A 19,273-nucleotide genomic window follows, 5' to 3' on the forward strand; every position below is an offset into this window, starting at 1 on the left:
ATGCCACAAAACTTCTGAAAAAGAGATATGAGCCAAACGGAGAAAGTAAAAATATTGAAATATGTTGGGGGAGATAATCCAGGAAAGTGGTTTGGTAAAAAGCTGCTACAGAAGAAAGGGAACTAAAACAAGGGAAGCTTTACAATAAAAAATGCCTTTCATTATAATTTAGATAAACTGCAAATATTCAAATATTAAGAGGCACATTTCTAGGAAAATATTAAGCCCACGAAAAACTGTGGAAGGCTAGAAATTACAACGTAATGACGAAATTTATCTAAACACAGAAAACACAACATAAGTAATAAGAGAAAGAAGACATATATATTGGACATTTAGATTGAATGTAAGTCAGCAGATTAGTCAAAAAGATCTTGTAGTATTTGTGGGATAAAAAGGCAACAGAAAATTAAATTCATAAAATAAATAAGGATTTAGAAAGAAATAACATAAAAGCTGAAGAAACAGCTGAAAAAGAAATGTTTAGAGTAAGAGTACTGAATATGGAATTATTACACGGTAGGAGAGTGAAGAAAACTGGTCTGAAGTGGTCCTAAGGCAAAAAGGAAAAAACCCAGTGAATAGATGAAAGAGTACTGCATGGAAAGAAAAGAATATCGCATATGGAAATGAAACTGGCACGTGCTTCTTAGACGGCCTACCTGAGGAAAAAAGAAGTATGCTTTACACACCACTTGCACCGCTAATGAGCTAGAAAGAATTATGTATGTGATAATATTAAAATGCTAGAGAGAATTAAACCCACAAAGTAACAATCAGGATGATGAAAGGGGTGGTTTTGGTGACTTGTTACCATACAGTCAAAGGTATCATCTTACAGAAAAAGTGTGACACAGACACGCATGCTGTGCGAGGCGACGTTACTATCTTCTGCCTGAGGTAATGAAAGGTAAATAGTAATCTGACTCAAGGAGATGTTAAGTGTCGTCTGGCTGCAACTGTTGGTTGAAAGAGAAGCTGAGAAAAACTGAGGTCAGGGCTGACGTGCTCCAGGGTTTTATTGCCTCGGAGTGTCCACTTTGTAGTCGTCTTCCCACTTCATATATATGACCAGTACCAAGTGCTGGCAGGAACAGTGGCCTAGTTCTACCTGCGAGGACTCTGACAAGTGACTGGATTTTCCGTCCACAGGGGTTTCGTATCCCTCCTCAGCTGCAAACGTCAGAAAACGATCGTCTTTGTATCAGTGTACTTTCTCTGGGAAGAAGAAAGCAGCCATTTGAATTTTTATACGAATTTTAGTGACTGCCGCAATCCGGAGCAAAATAAGACACAGTTCCTTGGGAAGCCAGAAATCTGTCTAGCATGGTCTACTTTGCGTCTAAATATTTTATAAGGTGTTAATTTACATTTAAAGTTTAGGGAATTTGAAATAAAATAATGAAATCTTAAGTTCGCCAGGAAAATAGTCATTAAGGATAGCTCTGAATCTGTAATGATACATACGGAATATTAATCATTTAGTGCCTCGTTCTCCATTGGAGGCCTTACACAAATGCACATGTACACACCCCACATCCAAAAACACTGCGAGCTCACTTAGAATCATCATGTTACGAGGAGTGAAGACCCTACCCTAGTTTTAAAAAAGTATTACTTCCTCCTTCAGAGAGGATATGGGAGATAAAGATGTGCCTATCAGCAGTGTTAAACATTTCACTTCCTAAAGAACTTCGTTGGTGCACAAGTTTAATAAACACAACAGATACACATAACAGAGACTTTAGTCATTAATAATATATTCTCCTTCACTATTTACGACAGTCTGCCAATGCTCGGTTAACTTATCAATTCCCCGACTGTAGAAATCACATGGTTTTGAGGCAAAGAACTTGTCGAGCATGTTCTGAGCGCATTTTCAACCAGAAAGGAAGTTCCTTGAATACTGCTTGATGTTGTTGTTGTCTTCCGTCCTGAGACTGGTTTGATGCAGCTCTCCATTCAACTCTATCCTGTGCAAGCTTCTTCATCTCCCATCCTACATCCTTCTGAATCTGCTTAGTGTATTCATCTCTTGGTCTCCCTCTACAATTTTTACCCACCATACTGCCCTCCAATGCTAAATTTGTGATCCCTTGATGCCTCATAACATGTCCTACCAACCGGTCAAGTCAAGTTGTGCCACAAACTACTCTTCTCTCCAATTCTATTCAATACCTCCTCATTAGTTACGTGATCTACCCATCATTCTTCTGTAGCACAACATTTCAAAAGTTTCTATTCTCTTCTTGTCCAAACTATTTATCGTCTATGTTTCGCTTCCATACATGGCTACACTCCATACAAATACTTACAGAAATGACTTCATGACACTTAAATCTATACTCGATGTTAACAAATTTCTCTTCTTCAGATATGCTTTCCTTGCCACTGCCAGTCTACATTTTATATCCTCTCTACTTCGACCATCATCAGTTATTTTGCTCCCAAAATAGCAATACTCCTTTACTACTTTAAGTATCGCATTTCCTAATCTAATTCCCTCAGCATCACCCCACTTAATTTGACTACATTCCATTATCCTCGTTTTGCTTTTGTTGATGTTCATCTTATATCTTCCTTTCAAGACACTGTCCATTCCGTTCAACTGCTCTTCCAAGTCCTTTGCTGTCTCTGACAGAATTACAATATCATCGGCAAACCTCAAAGTTTTTATTACTTCTACATGGATTTTAATACCTACTCCAAATTTTTCTTTTGTTTCCTTTACTGCTTGCTCAATATACAGATTGAATAACATCGGGGAGAGGCTACAACCCTGTCTTACTCCATTCCCAACCGCTGCTTCCCTTTCATGCCCCTCGACTCTTATAACTGCCATCTAGTTTTTGTACAAATTGTAAATAGCCTTTCGCTCCCTGTATTTTACCCCTGCCATCTTTAGAATTTGAAAGGGAGTATTCCAGTCAACATTGTCAAAAGCTTTCTCTGAGGCTACAAATGATAGAAACTTGGGTTTGCCTTTCCTTAATCTAGCTTCTAAGATAAGTCGTAGGGTCAGTATTGCCTCACGTGTTCCAATATTTCTATGGAATCCAAACTGATCTTCCCCGAGGTCAGTGTCTACCAATTTTTCCATTTGTCTGTAAAGAATTCGTGTTAGTATTTTGCAGGTGTGACTTATTAAACTGATTGTTCGGTAATTTTCACATCTGTCAACACCTGCTTTCTTTGGGATTGGGACTATTATATTCTTCTTGAAGTCTGAGGGTATTTCGCCTGTCTCGTACATCTTGCTCACTAAATGGTAGAGTTTTGTCAGGACTGGCTCTCCCAAGGCCGTCAATAGTTCTAATGGAATGTTGTCTACTCCCGGGGCCTTGTTTTGACTCAGGTCTTTCAGTGCTCTGTCAAACTCTTCATGCAGTATCCTATCTCCCATTTCATCTTCATCTACATCCTCTTCCATTTCCATAATATTGTTCTCAGTCCTTGAGGACTGCTTGATAGAGAGTGAAAAAGGTGAAAATATGAGGTCACAAGATTAGGTAGATAAGGTGGGTGCAGAGTTACTTCCCAACCCAATTTCTTCAAAGTGTTTTTCAGCGTGGCACAATGTAGGCAGCCACTGTCACTGAGTAGCATCACTTAAAGCAGTCATCCATTGAAATCAAACAGAAGAATATGTTGGATATGTTCCGATTTCTCCAATTGACACTCCATTTTCTAACTTGCACAGCTCCACTCAGTATCTTAAAGTAACAAAATGGCATTACATAAACTCAAATAGCATACAAATCAAAAATTACAATTGATAAATAAACTCACAGCAACTACAACAACAACATGTAAAACAAAAACGCTATGAACTTCAGCACCAACCTAATAATTCTGTCTCATAATTTATTTGTTACATTTCATTAGACGCCTCAGAGTCATAGAGTTTAACAGTTTGTATTATGTGAGGAGAAGATAAAGAAGGAGACAATGTTTGAGGCACTCAAACAGACAGGTCAGAAAATTCCCAATCAGTGTGCACTTTGCCAGCCAAATACACATAAAGCAGAGTTATGTCACATTTGAGGAGTTTGTAGCCACAAATTACTTATTGGAGGTTTTATTCATTGTGTTTTTCTATGTTTTATTTTTACATGAATAGCTCACGCCATAGTTTATCAAAGGGTGTGCCAGGAGGCTAATAATAAACCTTAAAGAGTGTGTGTGTGTGTGTGTGTGTGTGTGTGTGTGTGTGTGTGTGTGTGTTGAGGTGGATGGTACAAGGGGGGCGGGGGAGGCATGGGAAAGGGGATTGGGGGGGGGGGGGGGGGGGGAGGCTAACAATCTCAGAAGATTGGCAGTGTAACAGAAATGCACATACCAGCATTTGTCGGAGTACTACTTCTGCCCCTCGTCTTCTCTTCCACGACTCTCACGTCAGACTTTTTCCAAGCTGCTCTTTCAGGCCGGCGGTGATCTCTGTGCCCGTACGACCTCCCAGAGTCTCTACGCCTGTCACTGTCCCGCCCGTCCGGGCTGCCCCGGCGCTCTCTGTGGCTGTCGGCGCCACTCAGGTGGCCCCCTTCCCCTCCCCCTCGCTCCTCCATCCTTCTCCGGTCCCCGACAGGACTGGGCAAGCTGCCATCCTCGGCGGGCCTCCTGAATGCCGGTCGCCTTCTACCGCTGTCCCTCTGCCCTTCTGCTGTGGCTATCATGTCCTGCAGGTGTCTCAGAGACTGAAAAAGATCAATTTCAGTATCAGGAAGTAATTACAATGTATTAGGTACTCTAAGAAATAACAAAAACAAATTTTTCTGTATAACTTGTTTCAGAATGTCGAATACGTAAAAAAAGGGGTCCATAAAAACCAGAAAATCCAGGATGGAATAATGGCAATACGAAATGGATAGATTGCTGCTCACTATACAGATGAGTTATCTAGTGGCAAACAGACACATTGAAAAGAGGGGTGTAACACATTAACAGCTATTGGATTAACTTCTTCACTAGGGCCTCAGCACGCAGAGATGACAGTGGCCCTGATTGTGTATGTTATGCATGTGTGAAAGTGTGTGTTTTTTTTGTCTGCATCTTATGAAGATATAATCTGAGAGGTGATATTATTTAGCAGCCTTTTCTGGATGTCCTGCCTGCCACTCAACTCCTATTATATGTGGCAAGTAGCAATCTATCCATTTCATACTGTTGTTATTCCAAAAAGTCCCATTCACTTAAGTAAGTTATAGACCATAAGTAAAGATATCGTATTTACCTGATTATGAGATGAGGTCTTTCCCTAAATTCATCATTTGAAAAGTATAAGGTCGTCTTATATTCACATTTTAAACTATTGCTGCTGGGGTCAAAATTTTTACACCGTTCAATAGATTAACATAGGGTTCTACTCACATCTGCAGATGAGATTTTAGATATTAAGGTTTAACACAAATTTATTTTGAAAAATTCTGATGTGTACAGCATAGCAAACAATACCTTCATTCGAGCAGGCACAATATTTCTCAAGATTAATCACGTGGCATTTGTCTCACAGCACTAGTTTCAACGGATGGATACGTGAGAAACTATGAACCAAGTACTGCAACAATCCAATGCTCTTCTTAAAAAACTGACAATTTTTTGAAACACAGGAGCAAATAGCATTAAATTGGCTGCAGGCAAATTGTTAATGCTCATATAGTGGGTGCTTCCACAACCAAGGAAGCAGAAATGTTTGATGTTTCAAGATGCACTGTATGAAAAATTTATGCCCCATATAGGGAAAGTGGAAAAACATCATCTGCAATGTCATAACGTGGGGGAATAGCATTAAATCTATCAGCTCACAACTTTTCTTGTGTTTGAGTGGGTTTTTAATAGAATTTCTCATACATGGATGGATACCATATACATACATTTATGCCAATCTTTAAGTGAGGTTGACATTCAAAGGTGAGGATTTTGTCCTTCAAAAACCATTACATAATTCTGAACCCTACTCAGTATATCTTTTAGTTATGAGAAACTAATGATACACTAAGTGCATTGCAAATGAAATTTTGGCAGCTGTTCAAGTACGAGAAAACCAGGGGAAAATGTTACCAGCTTTTAATCCGCTTTAGAACAAGGTGCTGACATTCAGATGAAAACAGAAAGAAAATTAATCCAGAATTGAATGTCTAACAAACAAAACAAATCACATTAAATTGACTGTAATTGTTGTCACAAGAATAAATTACAGCGGAATCAAACATTGTGGAGCGAGTGCCAACAGACTGCACTAGATTGTGGGGCGAGCAAAAGTTCAAGAACTGGACTGAATTGTGACTGAAATCTTTAATTTATGTATTAGTTTCTGTTGTTAAATGTAACCTGCACCCTGGAAGATACAGACAGCCTTGTTTCACTGGTGCTCGAGCTCAGCACTACGGAAAGCTTGGAGGGAGAAAAGTGATATCAGCTTATCAGACAACTACAATGGGTGTGGGGAGGGGAGTGCTGTGTGGGCAGCAAATTTTATCTTGCTCCCAATCGTGGGAATCTATAATGCATTCTTTGCCTTTTTATGAACATCTACCATATTTAAACTGCAGTTTGCCTGAATCAAGTTATACTCTGAATTAACTGACTTTAAAATTGGCCATGTGCTCAACAATAGCATACATTCCTGCAGGAGATGCTGAAAGTCTAGACTGGGAAAATGGCTTGCTTACGTGTTTTGTGTAGCAATGTTCTCGTCTCTCACTATGAGGTAAGATGGACAAGATAGTGGGTGTGTCGACTGCTGAACCTACACAGCCAATGAGATAGCGGCAGGCAGACAATATGTTTTTGTAGCAAAAGACACTGTATCATTCTTACATCAGTATAGATGGAAAATCCACTGTGTGTCTTAAAAAAGAGAGAGAGAGAAAGAAAGAAAAAAAGATTGAATTGTATTTGGGAGAAACAGCCAAATATTTGTTATGACACTGACATAAGTTTCACAGTTGCCCTGTAACGATGATGATAATTAAAAATAGTGGTACCATAGACAGGCTAAACAAGAGAGCAATGAAGATAAAAATTAGTATAAACAGTTTCTTTATGTTTATTTTATTTCTCCTTGTATTGTATTGATATGTAGACAGCCAATAAATGGCGCAAGTTTAGAATAGGTGTAATAGTGACTTTTAGGCAGATACCTTAGGTCAATAAAAATTTGTAGTTTTGATTGGTAAGAATATGTAAAAATATAAATTTTTCTCGAGGAGCCTCTTCAAAAAAAGAGGATTCATCTTATATTCAGGGTCATTTTATATTTGGGCTAATAAGGTAAATAAACACAAAAAAGTTAGGAAATTTTTTCTGAAGGTTTTAGTGCGGAGTGTAGCCTTATACAGAGGGGAAGTGAAGGTGATTAAAAGTATGGATGAGAACAGAATAGGAGCTTTCTGAAATGTGGTACAGGACAGAACTGAAAATTATATAGGTAGTTTCGATTACTAACAGACACATACTGAATCATCGTGGAAAGAAAAGGGCTTATTAGTAAATCTCAACTAAAATCAGGTATATGTCACAACCTGCAGCATTATGGAATAGTTAGTAGGTGTAGTGTTACAAAAAGTGGCAGCAACACTGATGTCTTTCTCACCTGAACAACAGCACACAAAAATTTATAAGTTTATATTTCAATGTATTTACGTCAGATTAATTCCAGTATATCCACACAATTTTGTTTGTTTCTGTATCATATGGAGTTTATGAGATTGTGAGAATGTGGCACTGTACTTCTCTATTGAGGTGGAGGTTCGCACTGCCAGTCACCACAATGTTTTAATCAAAGCCCAGTGACCACAAGGAGATGGGACTAGCATTGTTGACAGCCTCATTGTGCTTAACTATAATAACCAGAAGAAAAGAGTGTAAAGACATTGTAATAGAACCATATATTTAACATAATAGTGATATTATAATAATGTTATCATTTGAATGCAGTCAGAGAATAGCATTCATACAGTCAATAAACTATGCTGGGAGAAATTTTTTTGGGAAAAGGATGTTAGGGAATTTATTGTTTTTATTTCAGAAGTTGTAAGGATACAAATACTCGGCATCAAATTTATAAATGAGGCAGGCCTGTTTCCGTATCAAATACAATAATAATTTTAATAATCCACATGTTGGCTACTGTTAACTATCAGAGCCTCTCCAGCAATGTGGTGTTGGCAAGTAATGTGCACAACTGGCCTTTAGTATAACCAACAGCAAATGGTGGGGCACTTCTGTTGCTCGTTGCTTGTTAATGCCAAGGAAACTATAGAAAATTACTGAGGAGCAAACAAAGAACTTACATATGTTTAAATGACATAATAAAACATCGTTCTTAATGCATGTCGTGTGTTTTTGTGATGAAAAGTTGCCAGCCATTGGGGAGGTCTCAGATTAGCACCTCTGTCCCCTGTATACTTCATATTAACAAACGACTGAGTTGAAATAATTACTGTTGGTAATTTTTATTTGAAGAAAATATATTCATTACATGCACAAAAAGAAAAGCTAGTTCTGCAAGGTTCGCAGGAGAGCTTCTGTAAAGTTTGGAAGGTAGGAGACGGATACTGGCAGAAGTAAAGCTGTGAGTACCGGGCGTGAGTTGTGCTTCGGTAGCTCAGATGGTAGAGCACTTGCCCGCGAAAGGCAAAGGTCCCGAGTTCGAGTCTCGGTCGGGCACACAGTTTTAATCTGCCAGGAAGTTTCATATCAGTGCACACTCCGCTGCAGAGTGAAAATCTCATTCTGGAAACATCCCCCAGGCTGTGGCTAAGCCATGTGTCCGCAATATCCTTTCTTTCAGGAGTGCTAGTTCTGCAAGGTTCGCAGGAGAGCTTCTGTAAAATTTGGAAGGTAGGAGACGGATACTGGCAGAAGTAAAGCTGTGAGTACCAGGCGTGAGTCGTGCTTCGGTAGCTCAGATGGTAGAGCACTTGCCCGCGAAAGGCAAAGGTCCCGAGTTCGAGTCTCGGTCGGGCACACAGTTTTAATCTGCCAGGAAGTTTCATATCAGCGCACACTCCGCTGCAGAGTGAAAACCTCATTCTGGAAACATTCCCCAGGCTGTGGCTAAGCCATGTCTCTGCAATATCCTTTCTTTCAGGTGTGCTAGTTCTGCAAGGTTCGCAGGAGAGCTTCTGTAAAGTTTGGAAGGTAGACGGATACTGGCAGAAGTAAAGCTGTGAGTACCGGGCGTGAGTCGTGCTTCGGTAGCTCAGATGGTAGAGCACTTGCCCGCGAAAGGCAAAGGTCCCGAGTTCGAGTCTCGGTCGGGCACACAGTTTTAATCTTCCAGGAAGTTTCATATCAGCGCACACTCCGCTGCAAAGTGAAAATCTCATTCTGGAAACATCCCCCAGGCTGTGGCTAAGCCATGTCTCCACAGTATCCTTTCTTTCAGGAGTGCTAGTTCTGCAAGGTTCGCAGGAGAGCTTCTGTAAAGTTTGGAAGGTAGACGGATACTGGCAGAAGTAAAGCTGTGAGTACCGGGCGTGAGTCGTGCTTCGGTAGCTCAGATGGTAGAGCACTTGCCCGCGAAAGGCAAAGGTCCCGAGTTCGAGTCTCGGTCGGGCACACAGTTTTAATCTTCCAGGAAGTTTCATATCAGCGCACACTCCGCTGCAAAGTGAAAATCTCATTCTGGAAACATCCCCCAGGCTGTGGCTAAGCCATGTCTCCACAGTATCCTTTCTTTCAGGAGTGCTAGTTCTGCAAGGTTCGCAGGAGAGCTTCTGTAAAGTTTGGAAGGTAGACGGATACTGGCAGAAGTAAAGCTGTGAGTACCGGGCGTGAGTCGTGCTTCGGTAGCTCAGATGGTAGAGCACTTGCCCGCGAAAGGCAAAGGTCCCGAGTTCGAGTCTCGGTCGGGCGCACAGTTTTAATCTTCCAGGAAGTTTCATATCAGCGCACACTCCGCTGCAAAGTGAAAATCTCATTCTAGAAGGAAAGTTGATACCCACCATATAGTGAAGCTGCTGAGTTGCAGACAGGCACAAAAAAAAGACTCTCACAATTAAAGCTTTCGGCTATTAAGCCCTTCACCAGCACTAGACACACACACACACACACACACACACACACACACACACACACACACAAATGCAACTCACGACTGCAGTCTCAGAGAGCTGAAACCACACTGCGAGCAGCAGCACCAGCAGCATTATGAGAGTGGTGACTGGGTTGGGGTAAGCAGGAGGCTGGGGTGGGGAGGGGGAGGGATATTATGGTGGGGCTGGCGGACAGTGAAGTGCTGCAGATCAGACGGAGAGACAGTCTCGGAAAAAATCAAAAAGGGCTCCAGTCTCAAAGGGTACAGGGCAAAGAAACGACGAGAATCGACCGAGCAACAGTCGGTACTGTAGTTGTAAATTGTCGTAGCTGTGTTGGAAAAGTACCAGAGCTTCAGGTGCTGATAGAAAGCACTGAAGCTGAAATCGTTATAGCAACAGAAAGCTGGCTAAAGCTGGAGATAAATTCTGCCGAAATTTTTACAGAGGTGCAAACCGTGATCAAAAATGATAGATTAAATAAAGTATGTGGTGGTGTGTTTGTGTCTGTTGGTAGTAGTTTATCTTGTAGTGAAGTTGAAATAGATAGTTCCTGCGAATTACTATGGGTAGAGATTGCACTTAACAGCCATACCAAAATAGTAATTGGCTCCTCCCACCGACCCCCCGACTCAGACGATATAATAGCTGAACATTTCAAAGAAACCTTGATCTCATTACAAATAAGTACCCCACTCATACAGTCATAATTGGTGGACACTTCAATTCACCCTAGGTTTGTTGGCGAAAATACATGTTCAAAGCCGGTGGAAGACAGAAAACATCTTCCAAAATTATACTAAATGCTTTCTCTGAGAAATACTTTGAACAATTAATTCATGAGCCCACAGAAATTGTAATTTGTTGCAAAAACAGACTTGACCTTTCAGCCACAAATAATCCTGATCTAATAGAGAGCATCATGACGGATACAGGGATTAGTGAACACATGGTCATTGTAGCGAGGCTTAAAACCGTATCAACCAAAACCAGTAAAAATAAATGCAACATACATCTATTTAAAACAACAGATAAAAATTAGCTTGATGCCTTCCTAAGAGAGTGTCTCCATTCCTTCCGAGCTAATTATGTAAGTGTGCACCAGATATGGCTCAAATTCAAAGACACAGTAATGACAGCAATAGACAGATTCATACCGCATAAGTTAATAAGAGATGGGACTGATCCACTATGGTACACAAAACATGTCACAACACTGTTGCAGAAGCAACGAAAAAAGCATGTCAAATTCAGAAGAACGCAAAATCCCCAAGACTGGCCAAGTTTCACGGAAGCTAGAAATTTAATGTGGACTTCAATGCGAGATGCTTTTAATAGTTTCCACAATGAAACATTGTCTCAAAATAGGGTGCAAAACACAAAGAGATTCTGGCCGTATGTAAAGTACTCCAGCGGCAAAAAATTGTCAATACCGTCTCTGCGCGATAGTGATGGAGATGTTATTGACGATGGTGTCACTACAGCGGAGTTACTGAATAGTTTCCATAATTCCTTCATGAAAGAAGACAAAGTAAATATTCCAGAATTTGAAACCAGAACACCTGTTAGCATGAGTGACATAAAAGTAGATATCTTAGGTGTTCCGAAACAACTCAAATCACTTAAGAAAGGCAAGTCTTCCAGTCCAGATGGTATACCAATCAGGTTCCTTTCAGAGTATGCAGACACAGTAGTGCCTTTCTTAGCAATCATATACAACCACTCACTTGACGAAAGGTCTGTTCCTAAAGACTGGAAAGTACAGGTCACACCAATGTTCAAGAAAGGAAATAGGAGTAACCCATTGAATTACAGACTCATATCACTGACCTCAATTTACAGTAGGATTTTGGAGCATACAATGTACTCGAACATTATGAATCGTCTTGAAGAAAATGACTTATTGATACATAACCAAAACAGATTCAGATAATATCACTCTTGTGCAATACAGCTAACTCTTTATTCCTATGAAGTAATGAGTGCTGTTGACTAGGGAACTCAGGTCGATTCCATATTCCTAGATGTCCAGAAGTCCAGAAGGCTTCTGATACTGTTCCTCACAAGCGACTATTAATCAAATTGCGTGCATATGCAGTATCATCTCAGTTGTGTGACTGGATCTGTGATATCCTCTCAGAGAGGTCACAGTTCATAGTGATAGGCAATATATCATTGAGCAGAACAGAAGTGATATCTGGCCTATGACAGGATAGTGTCATGGGCCCTCTGCTGTTCCTGATTTACATAAATGATCTAGGTGATAATCTGAGCAACCCCCTTAGATTGTTCACAGGTGATGCTGTAATTTAACATCTAGTAAAATCATCAGACGATCAATTCCAATTACAAAATGATCTGGAGAGAATTTCTGTAAGGTGTGAAAAGTGGCTATTGGCCCTAAACAAAGAAAAGTGCAAGGTCATCCACACGGGTACTAAAAGAAATGCGACAAATTTTGGATATTAGATAAATCGCACAAATCTAAGGGCTGTCAATTCGACTAAATACCTAGGAATAACAATTACAAACAACTTAAATTGGAAAGACCACATAGATAATATTGTGGGGAGGTGAAACAAAGACCGCACTCTGTTGGCAGGAAACTTAGAAGATGTGACAAACCCACTAAAGAGACAGCCTACATTACATTTGTCCGTCCTCTGCTCGAATATTGCTGTGGTCTGGGATCCTTACCAGGTAGGAGTGATGGAGGATATTGAAAAAGTGCAAAAAGAAGGGCAGCTCATTTCGTGTTATTCTGCAGTAGGGGTGAGAGTGTCACTGATATGATACGCAAGTTGGGATAGCAGTCTCTGAAACAAAGGCTGTTTTCTTTGTGGCGAGCTTTATTTACGAAATTTAAATCACCAACTTTCTCTTCTGAATGTGAAAATATTTTGTTGACACCCACCTACGTAGGGAGAAATTAGCATTATAATAAAATAAGAGAAATCAGATCTTGAACGGAAAGATTTAGGTGTTCCTTTTTGCCACGCGCCATTCGAGAGTGGAATGGTAGAGAAGTAGTATGAAAATAGTCCGATGAACCCTCTGCCAGGCACTTCAGTGTTAATTGCAGAGTCACCATGTAGATGTGGATGTAGAAGGAGAGAAATGTCCTGCCCACTATACTTCCCCACCCACAATGGTATTCTGCTGTCCACTGAACCTACAAAATGTACTCGTCCATCCTTACACAACCCCTGCTCCCAATTCCGGCTCATACCCCTGTAATAGACCTAGAAGCAAGACCTGTCCCTTACATCCTCCCACCACCACCACCACCACCACCACCTACTCCAGTCCGGTCACTAACATAACCTATCCCATCACGTGGTCTACAAGCTAAGCTGCAAACACTGTGCTGCATTCAATGTAGCAAGACAACCAAAAAGCTGTCTGATCACACGAATGGCCACCAACAAACTGTGGCCAGAAACAAGTGGACCACCCTGTTGCTGAATACACTGCCAAACATGATATTCTTCATTTTGACTGCTTCACAGCCTGTGCCATATGCATCATCCTCACCAACACCATCTGGTGGGAACTTTCCCTGCAATACTTCCTACGTTCCCGTAACACTCCTACTTCCTACATTGCCGTAACCCTCCTGGGCTCAACCTTTGTTAGTCACTTTCCTCATCCATCCAGCCCCCTCCCCGTTCCTATTCTAGCACTACACAACCACATTCCACCACTTCACCCAGTCTTTTTATTTATCTCCTTATCTGCTACTCCCTCCTCCCCCACTTCTCCTCTGCCCTCCATCTGACTTGCAGCACTCCACTGTCCTCCACTCCCACCATACTATCCCTCCTCCTCCCCACCCCAGCGTTCTCCTTACCCCCACCCAGTCGCCACTTCCACCATGCACTGGTGCTGCTGCTCGCAGTGTGGTTTCAGTTGTCTGAGACTGCAGTCATGAGTGTGAGTTACGTGAGTGAGTGAGTGAGTGAGTGTGTGAATGTGTGTGTGTGTGTGTGTGTGTGTGTGTGTGTGTGTGTGTGTGTGTGTATGTGTGTGTGTGTTCACATTCCCTTCATTGCCATGAGTCACACCTCAGAAGATCAGGCACTGTGCAAAGGGCATTAATTAATTGTTGACTGCTATATACCCTGTATTTATTTTCAAGATCTAACTGTTCAGAAGCCAAAAAAATCAACGTTCATTTTGCAGACAAGATCATTTGCTCTTTGTAAAATGGGAAGACACTAAGAATGTATTCCTTTTGATGACAAGACACAAACTTACTGCATTCACTGTCAATGTCAGAACAAATTGTTAATTTTACATAAGATGAAACCTGTCTAAATTTTGGATTATAATAAAAAGGTGGCTGTTGTGGACCACAGCAACCAGCTAATGGGATACTACCCTTTAGAGAGGAAACAAATAAAGTGCCAGAAGAAAGCAATTTTTCACATTTTCCTTGTGATTATTGTAAATTTTTATGCTTCATGTAAAAAGTCAAGGCCTACTAGCAAACACATTTTTGAATTCATTACAGAATTGGCAGCAGCTTTGAAAAACAAAGAAGGCCTGGTAGAACCAACTTTCAATCAAAACAGTTCACCTGTGAGTAGACTCGGTGGAAGACATTTTTGTAAATTGATTCCAGTAACAGATATACTAAAATAGCCTCAGTGAAGAGGTATGCTTTGTGCAGAATGAAGCAAGGCCTGATCAGAGAAAGTGGCAAGAAAAGATACAAGACACCTTTGTTAAGCATATGATGTAGGTAGGACTTCATTTTCCAAAATCCTTCAAAAATTTTTACACTATAGAAAATGCAACTAAACAATTTTTGATTAAAAGACTACATTTTAAAACAGTTTTATTTTTAGTATCAACAATTTCTAATTCTATCTCCATTTAAGAAAAGAAAGATAAAAAGAATTGTTGCTGTGAAAACAACACACATTCATTTAAATATAAAAATGGTCACTGATACAAGTCTACATTTCTCTGTAGTATTACATGGATAAAAGACCTCTGTTTCAAATGCGATAAACTGATGTTAGTTCTGTGCAGTGGAACTTACTGGGCAAAATTCAGAAGAACTATGAAAAAGCATGTATCAGCCAGTTGAAGCACGCCCTAAATGCCCACTTCTGAACGTTTCAATGAAGTAGGCACTACTCATAAGCCATTTCACCACAGCTGCTCAAGATGTGTCACTGGCATATCAGTAAAACTACCCTTCCTGCTGATGTCACTATTTTCTGGGCTAGCTGACATACAACAATAATTTGCAAGCTGCAAAAGCATCAGCCATTATGTATCGTTTTCTTCTCAAGACATCAGATTAATGCTCTCAAATTTAGGGCTACACAGTATGGAAGGCAACCATTTTGTTGCAAAGTTTTATCCATGGAAGATAGAGATGAAAATTAATTCAAAAATTTGTCTTTCCTTGTCTCTAGGCAGTTTTAATTTTTTTTATCCATTTCTACATAACAGCCAGAAGTTTTCCTGTTACAAACATAGGGGAGAAACGACCATGAAGCAAAACTCTGCATTCACAGCAATGAAACATTGCCTAGCACTGTTGTTTGATAACACTATTCATACACAGTTATTTTGCAATATTTATTCACATTGTTAAGTGTACATATCACATTATTAAGTGTACAAACTTGCTGTTCATCTACACCTACATCTGCCGATCCTTCATTCTTTTGTAAAAAATCTAACAAAGTATGCTCTTTTTGCAAGTATATTCACTCATCCGCACATGATGACTTGTTCATGCTGGCACCTTCTAAAATCAAATCCCACATACGTTACACATTTTCTCTGCAAGCTTGGAGTCCAGTTCAGTATGGCAAAAGCTGTGGACGTTTCACAAAGATAGTACTTCCTTGTGTTGTTCATAATATTGCAGAAATTGCTGTCTAATTACACATTTCATTTATGTTGTCAATTAAATATTTATGATGTGCATTTTCATTATACCAGTTTCAGGTATAAGCTTGAAATCTTCTCCATGGCTTCCACCATTTTGTACATTGCTACCTTACTTAACTTTTGCTTGTCACCATTTGCTTGCACCTTCTGTCATCTTCTCTTTCGGTGCACAAATCTTTCTTGTTCTCACTGCCAATAAAATTAACGACATTAACAGCAAGTTGTCACAGCTTCTCAGTAATGTTCTGCAGTCAATTTTTGTGCTCACTTTTTGCAGCTCCACTGGGAGCTAACACTGCATTGCTATCTCAAACTGGAATGTCGATGTAACTAATCACATGCTACATCAACTCCCACATTGGGCAGGTGACTAGATCACCTTGCTGAATAATACCTACATTCGACAAATATTTCAAAGCAAGCCACTTTTCAGCTTTAACCATGAGGTACATAAAGACAATAACAGAAAATAATAAAGTCAATGAAACTGGTTTTGGTTTAGTAATTGAAAAAAGCAAATTTAAAAATAAAAAATAAAGAAAATAAAAAGAAAAAAACAGGAAACAGAGCTTTTATGCAAGCTTAGAAATAGCCATTCTTCCTGTACAACATCCACTATCAGTGATTGTTTGTGCCAAAAGGTAAGGTGGTCTGCAGAGTAGAGATACAGGCATAGCTTTAAGTGTCACAGGTAGCAGTTAAAAATTAGTAACACAATTTAGAACTTGGACTAGCAATGGTGCAAGGTGTTAGCTAAGAGGCAGTAATGGGATGGCATGGCCGACTCGTTTCTCAGGATGAACTGGTTCTGGGAATGTGAGTGCTGCCTAACACCCACACTGATGAAGGAGTGGTCAGACATCTGTATCACACAGCACACTGTGTCCCTGACTGGCAGCACTGCATTTTCAACTGAAGGTAATGATGTGAGAGTTGTACACTTGTATGCAGAAAAAGATCGTAATCATGATTCTATCAGATGGAGGGAAATCTGGAATGGGTGATATGGACAATACAAAAGAATTAAAACTTTGAAACTTCCCAACAGATTAAAACTGCTTGCCTGTCAGGGACTCAAAGCCAAAACCTCTCTGTTTGTGGGCAGTGCTCTTACCAACTGTGCTAAAAAGTATGAAAAAGGTAATGGCAGAAGTGAAGTTCACAGTCCAGAAGGGGTTTGAGTCCAAGTCTGACACACAATTTTAATCTGGCAACAAGTTTCAAAATGGTACTCAGTATACTGCAAAGTAAAGTTCTGTTCTGGAATTACAGCTTTGACTAACTGTTTGTGATATTTAATGCCTAATTTCCAAGGTGATGCCTGTTTGCAAAATTGTTTCTTGAAATCAAAGTTGCAAAACTAGTTTTGTATATGTCTGTGTACAAGGCGATATCAGAAACCAATTCAGTTTTGAAATTTTACTAGTACCTAAGTACCATTTTAGTCTGGTGAATAATGCAACCAGTCTTAAAAACATTTAAATGCTTCATTTCAGTGCCCTAACCGGTTTCAGGCTATCATTCCCATCTTCTCAGATTACATGTCATTTGCTCTTCCGCTGCACATGTTGCTGATGAAAACATTAATACAACCTGCAATATTAGGTGTCTGAAGATGGAAACAATAGCCCATAACCAGATAGTGAAATAAAGCATTTTAAAAGTATTTGTGGCTAAAAGTGTTTGTGGCTGGTCGAATTATTCATCAAATATGATTAACAATTGCACAGTTTATGGGATCCAGCACAGATAAAATAAAAATTACGAACATTTAAATTTGTGACTGGATAAAAAGAAGACATCAGCTCAGTTGCTCAGCGACAAAATTTTGGTAGATTTCTCCAGAAGCTCCACTGACCACTTGAGAATAATGTCAGATAAATTTACAGATCCTAATGCAGTTCGAGATTCTATAAGGAAAAAAGACACAGTAATGAAGCATTATTGTAAGAACTGAAACTGTAGAACACATAGTGTTCTTTTTGGAAAAATGAAGATTTTTATTCCTCACCACAGTAGTATGAGGACGACATTGGAAATTTTTAATAAATCTAACAAAGATTAATTTTTAAAAAAATTAATATTCTTGTTTTTCAATACATTTTTGCATTCGATGAAACTTATTTCTTAAAGTAAAGATGTGACCCTTCCAGAGACAGTTCAGAAACCAGATTTTCATAATGTCCCACTGCTTCATCTGATGATGAAAAAGTAAATCCATGCATTCTATGATTAATTTTTGGAAACACAATGAAATTACTAGGTACTAGGTCAGAGATGCATGGTGGAGAGTCCATAATACTGGCTGACCCTTACAGCATTCAAAAACTGAATTGTTTAGTTTTTCTGTATGTCATGATGCACTATCATGATGAGTGTTTTCCCCACGTTTTTTCAAAAATGTACACTAAACACACATTTGTGTAGCTATCATCAGCTCAGTATGTCTATCTTCTAATGCTATAGAACAATATGGTCCATTTTAGAAAATAACTAGCAACCACCTTCTTATCAGCACTAAAAATTTGTCAGACTGTAGTAGACCTAGGTACTGATCAAAAAACCCAATGAGCCAATTGACTTTCCTTTTCAGGATCATAACAATGAATATAAGTTTCATCAGCAGCAACATTACTCCAAAACTAATCTGACCCTCCAGTTTTTTTTCAATTTTCTCATACCAGTCAATGTACTGTTTTTGAAGGGAGCCAGTTTATGTAAAAACAACTGGCAACAAAGTTCTCAATGTCACTTGAAAAAATTCGGAAGCATTATTTCAAAAAGAGCAATATTTTCTTCAGAAAAAGCAGTTCTTAGGTGTCCTTCACAAAATTCATCACTAAGAAAAAAACTGATCTTTCCTGAGTTCAGTGTACTAATTATAAATTGTTGCTTTAGATGGGAATTCTTTATGAAATGTGTTTCTAAGCCAATCTTCAAATTGTTTAGAGATTAATTACGATTTTCATACTTTAGGAGTGGGCCATTAAGTGATGGAGACTGGGATGAGTGGAGATTTGCTTCAACTTTATTAATTACAAGGATATTTTTGAGGGAAAAGTTAACCAGCAGTCACAAATGCTGACAGGCTACAAAACAGTAGTGGAACCAGAATACCTCTTCCAAGTGGATACCTGTAACTGAATTACAGATTAGACAGACTATAAATATTAGATCAAAGAATGATGATGAGTAGTTTAGGTTCAATCAGAAGATAAAAGGACTGTAAATTAAGAAGCAATGATGAAATATGTCAAAATATTGGAAAAAATAACGGAAACAATAAAGAGAAAAGCTCACATTTCCTGCACATTCATACAGTA

At 39.4% G+C, this 19,273-nt stretch overlaps 1 protein-coding gene across 3 annotated transcripts in view; it reads right to left on the bottom strand.

The window, feature by feature from the left end:
* The window catches only part of LOC126291556 (CWF19-like protein 2), a 246,200-nt gene that overhangs the window by 174,440 nt on the left and 52,487 nt on the right, over nucleotides 1-19,273 (bottom strand). For all 3 annotated transcript variants that reach the window (XR_007551811.1, XM_049985067.1, XM_049985068.1), the window contains exon 5: nucleotides 4,340-4,694. Coding sequence is in view for 2 of the 3 variants with exons in the window: in XM_049985067.1 (XP_049841024.1) it covers nucleotides 4,340-4,694 (355 nt within the window). In the remaining variant the exon portion in view is untranslated. The remainder of the gene's footprint in view (nucleotides 1-4,339; nucleotides 4,695-19,273) is intronic.

Source organism: Schistocerca gregaria, chromosome 9 (genome assembly GCF_023897955.1).
Source record: "Schistocerca gregaria isolate iqSchGreg1 chromosome 9, iqSchGreg1.2, whole genome shotgun sequence".
NCBI classification, from domain to species: Eukaryota; Metazoa; Arthropoda; class Insecta; order Orthoptera; family Acrididae; genus Schistocerca; species Schistocerca gregaria.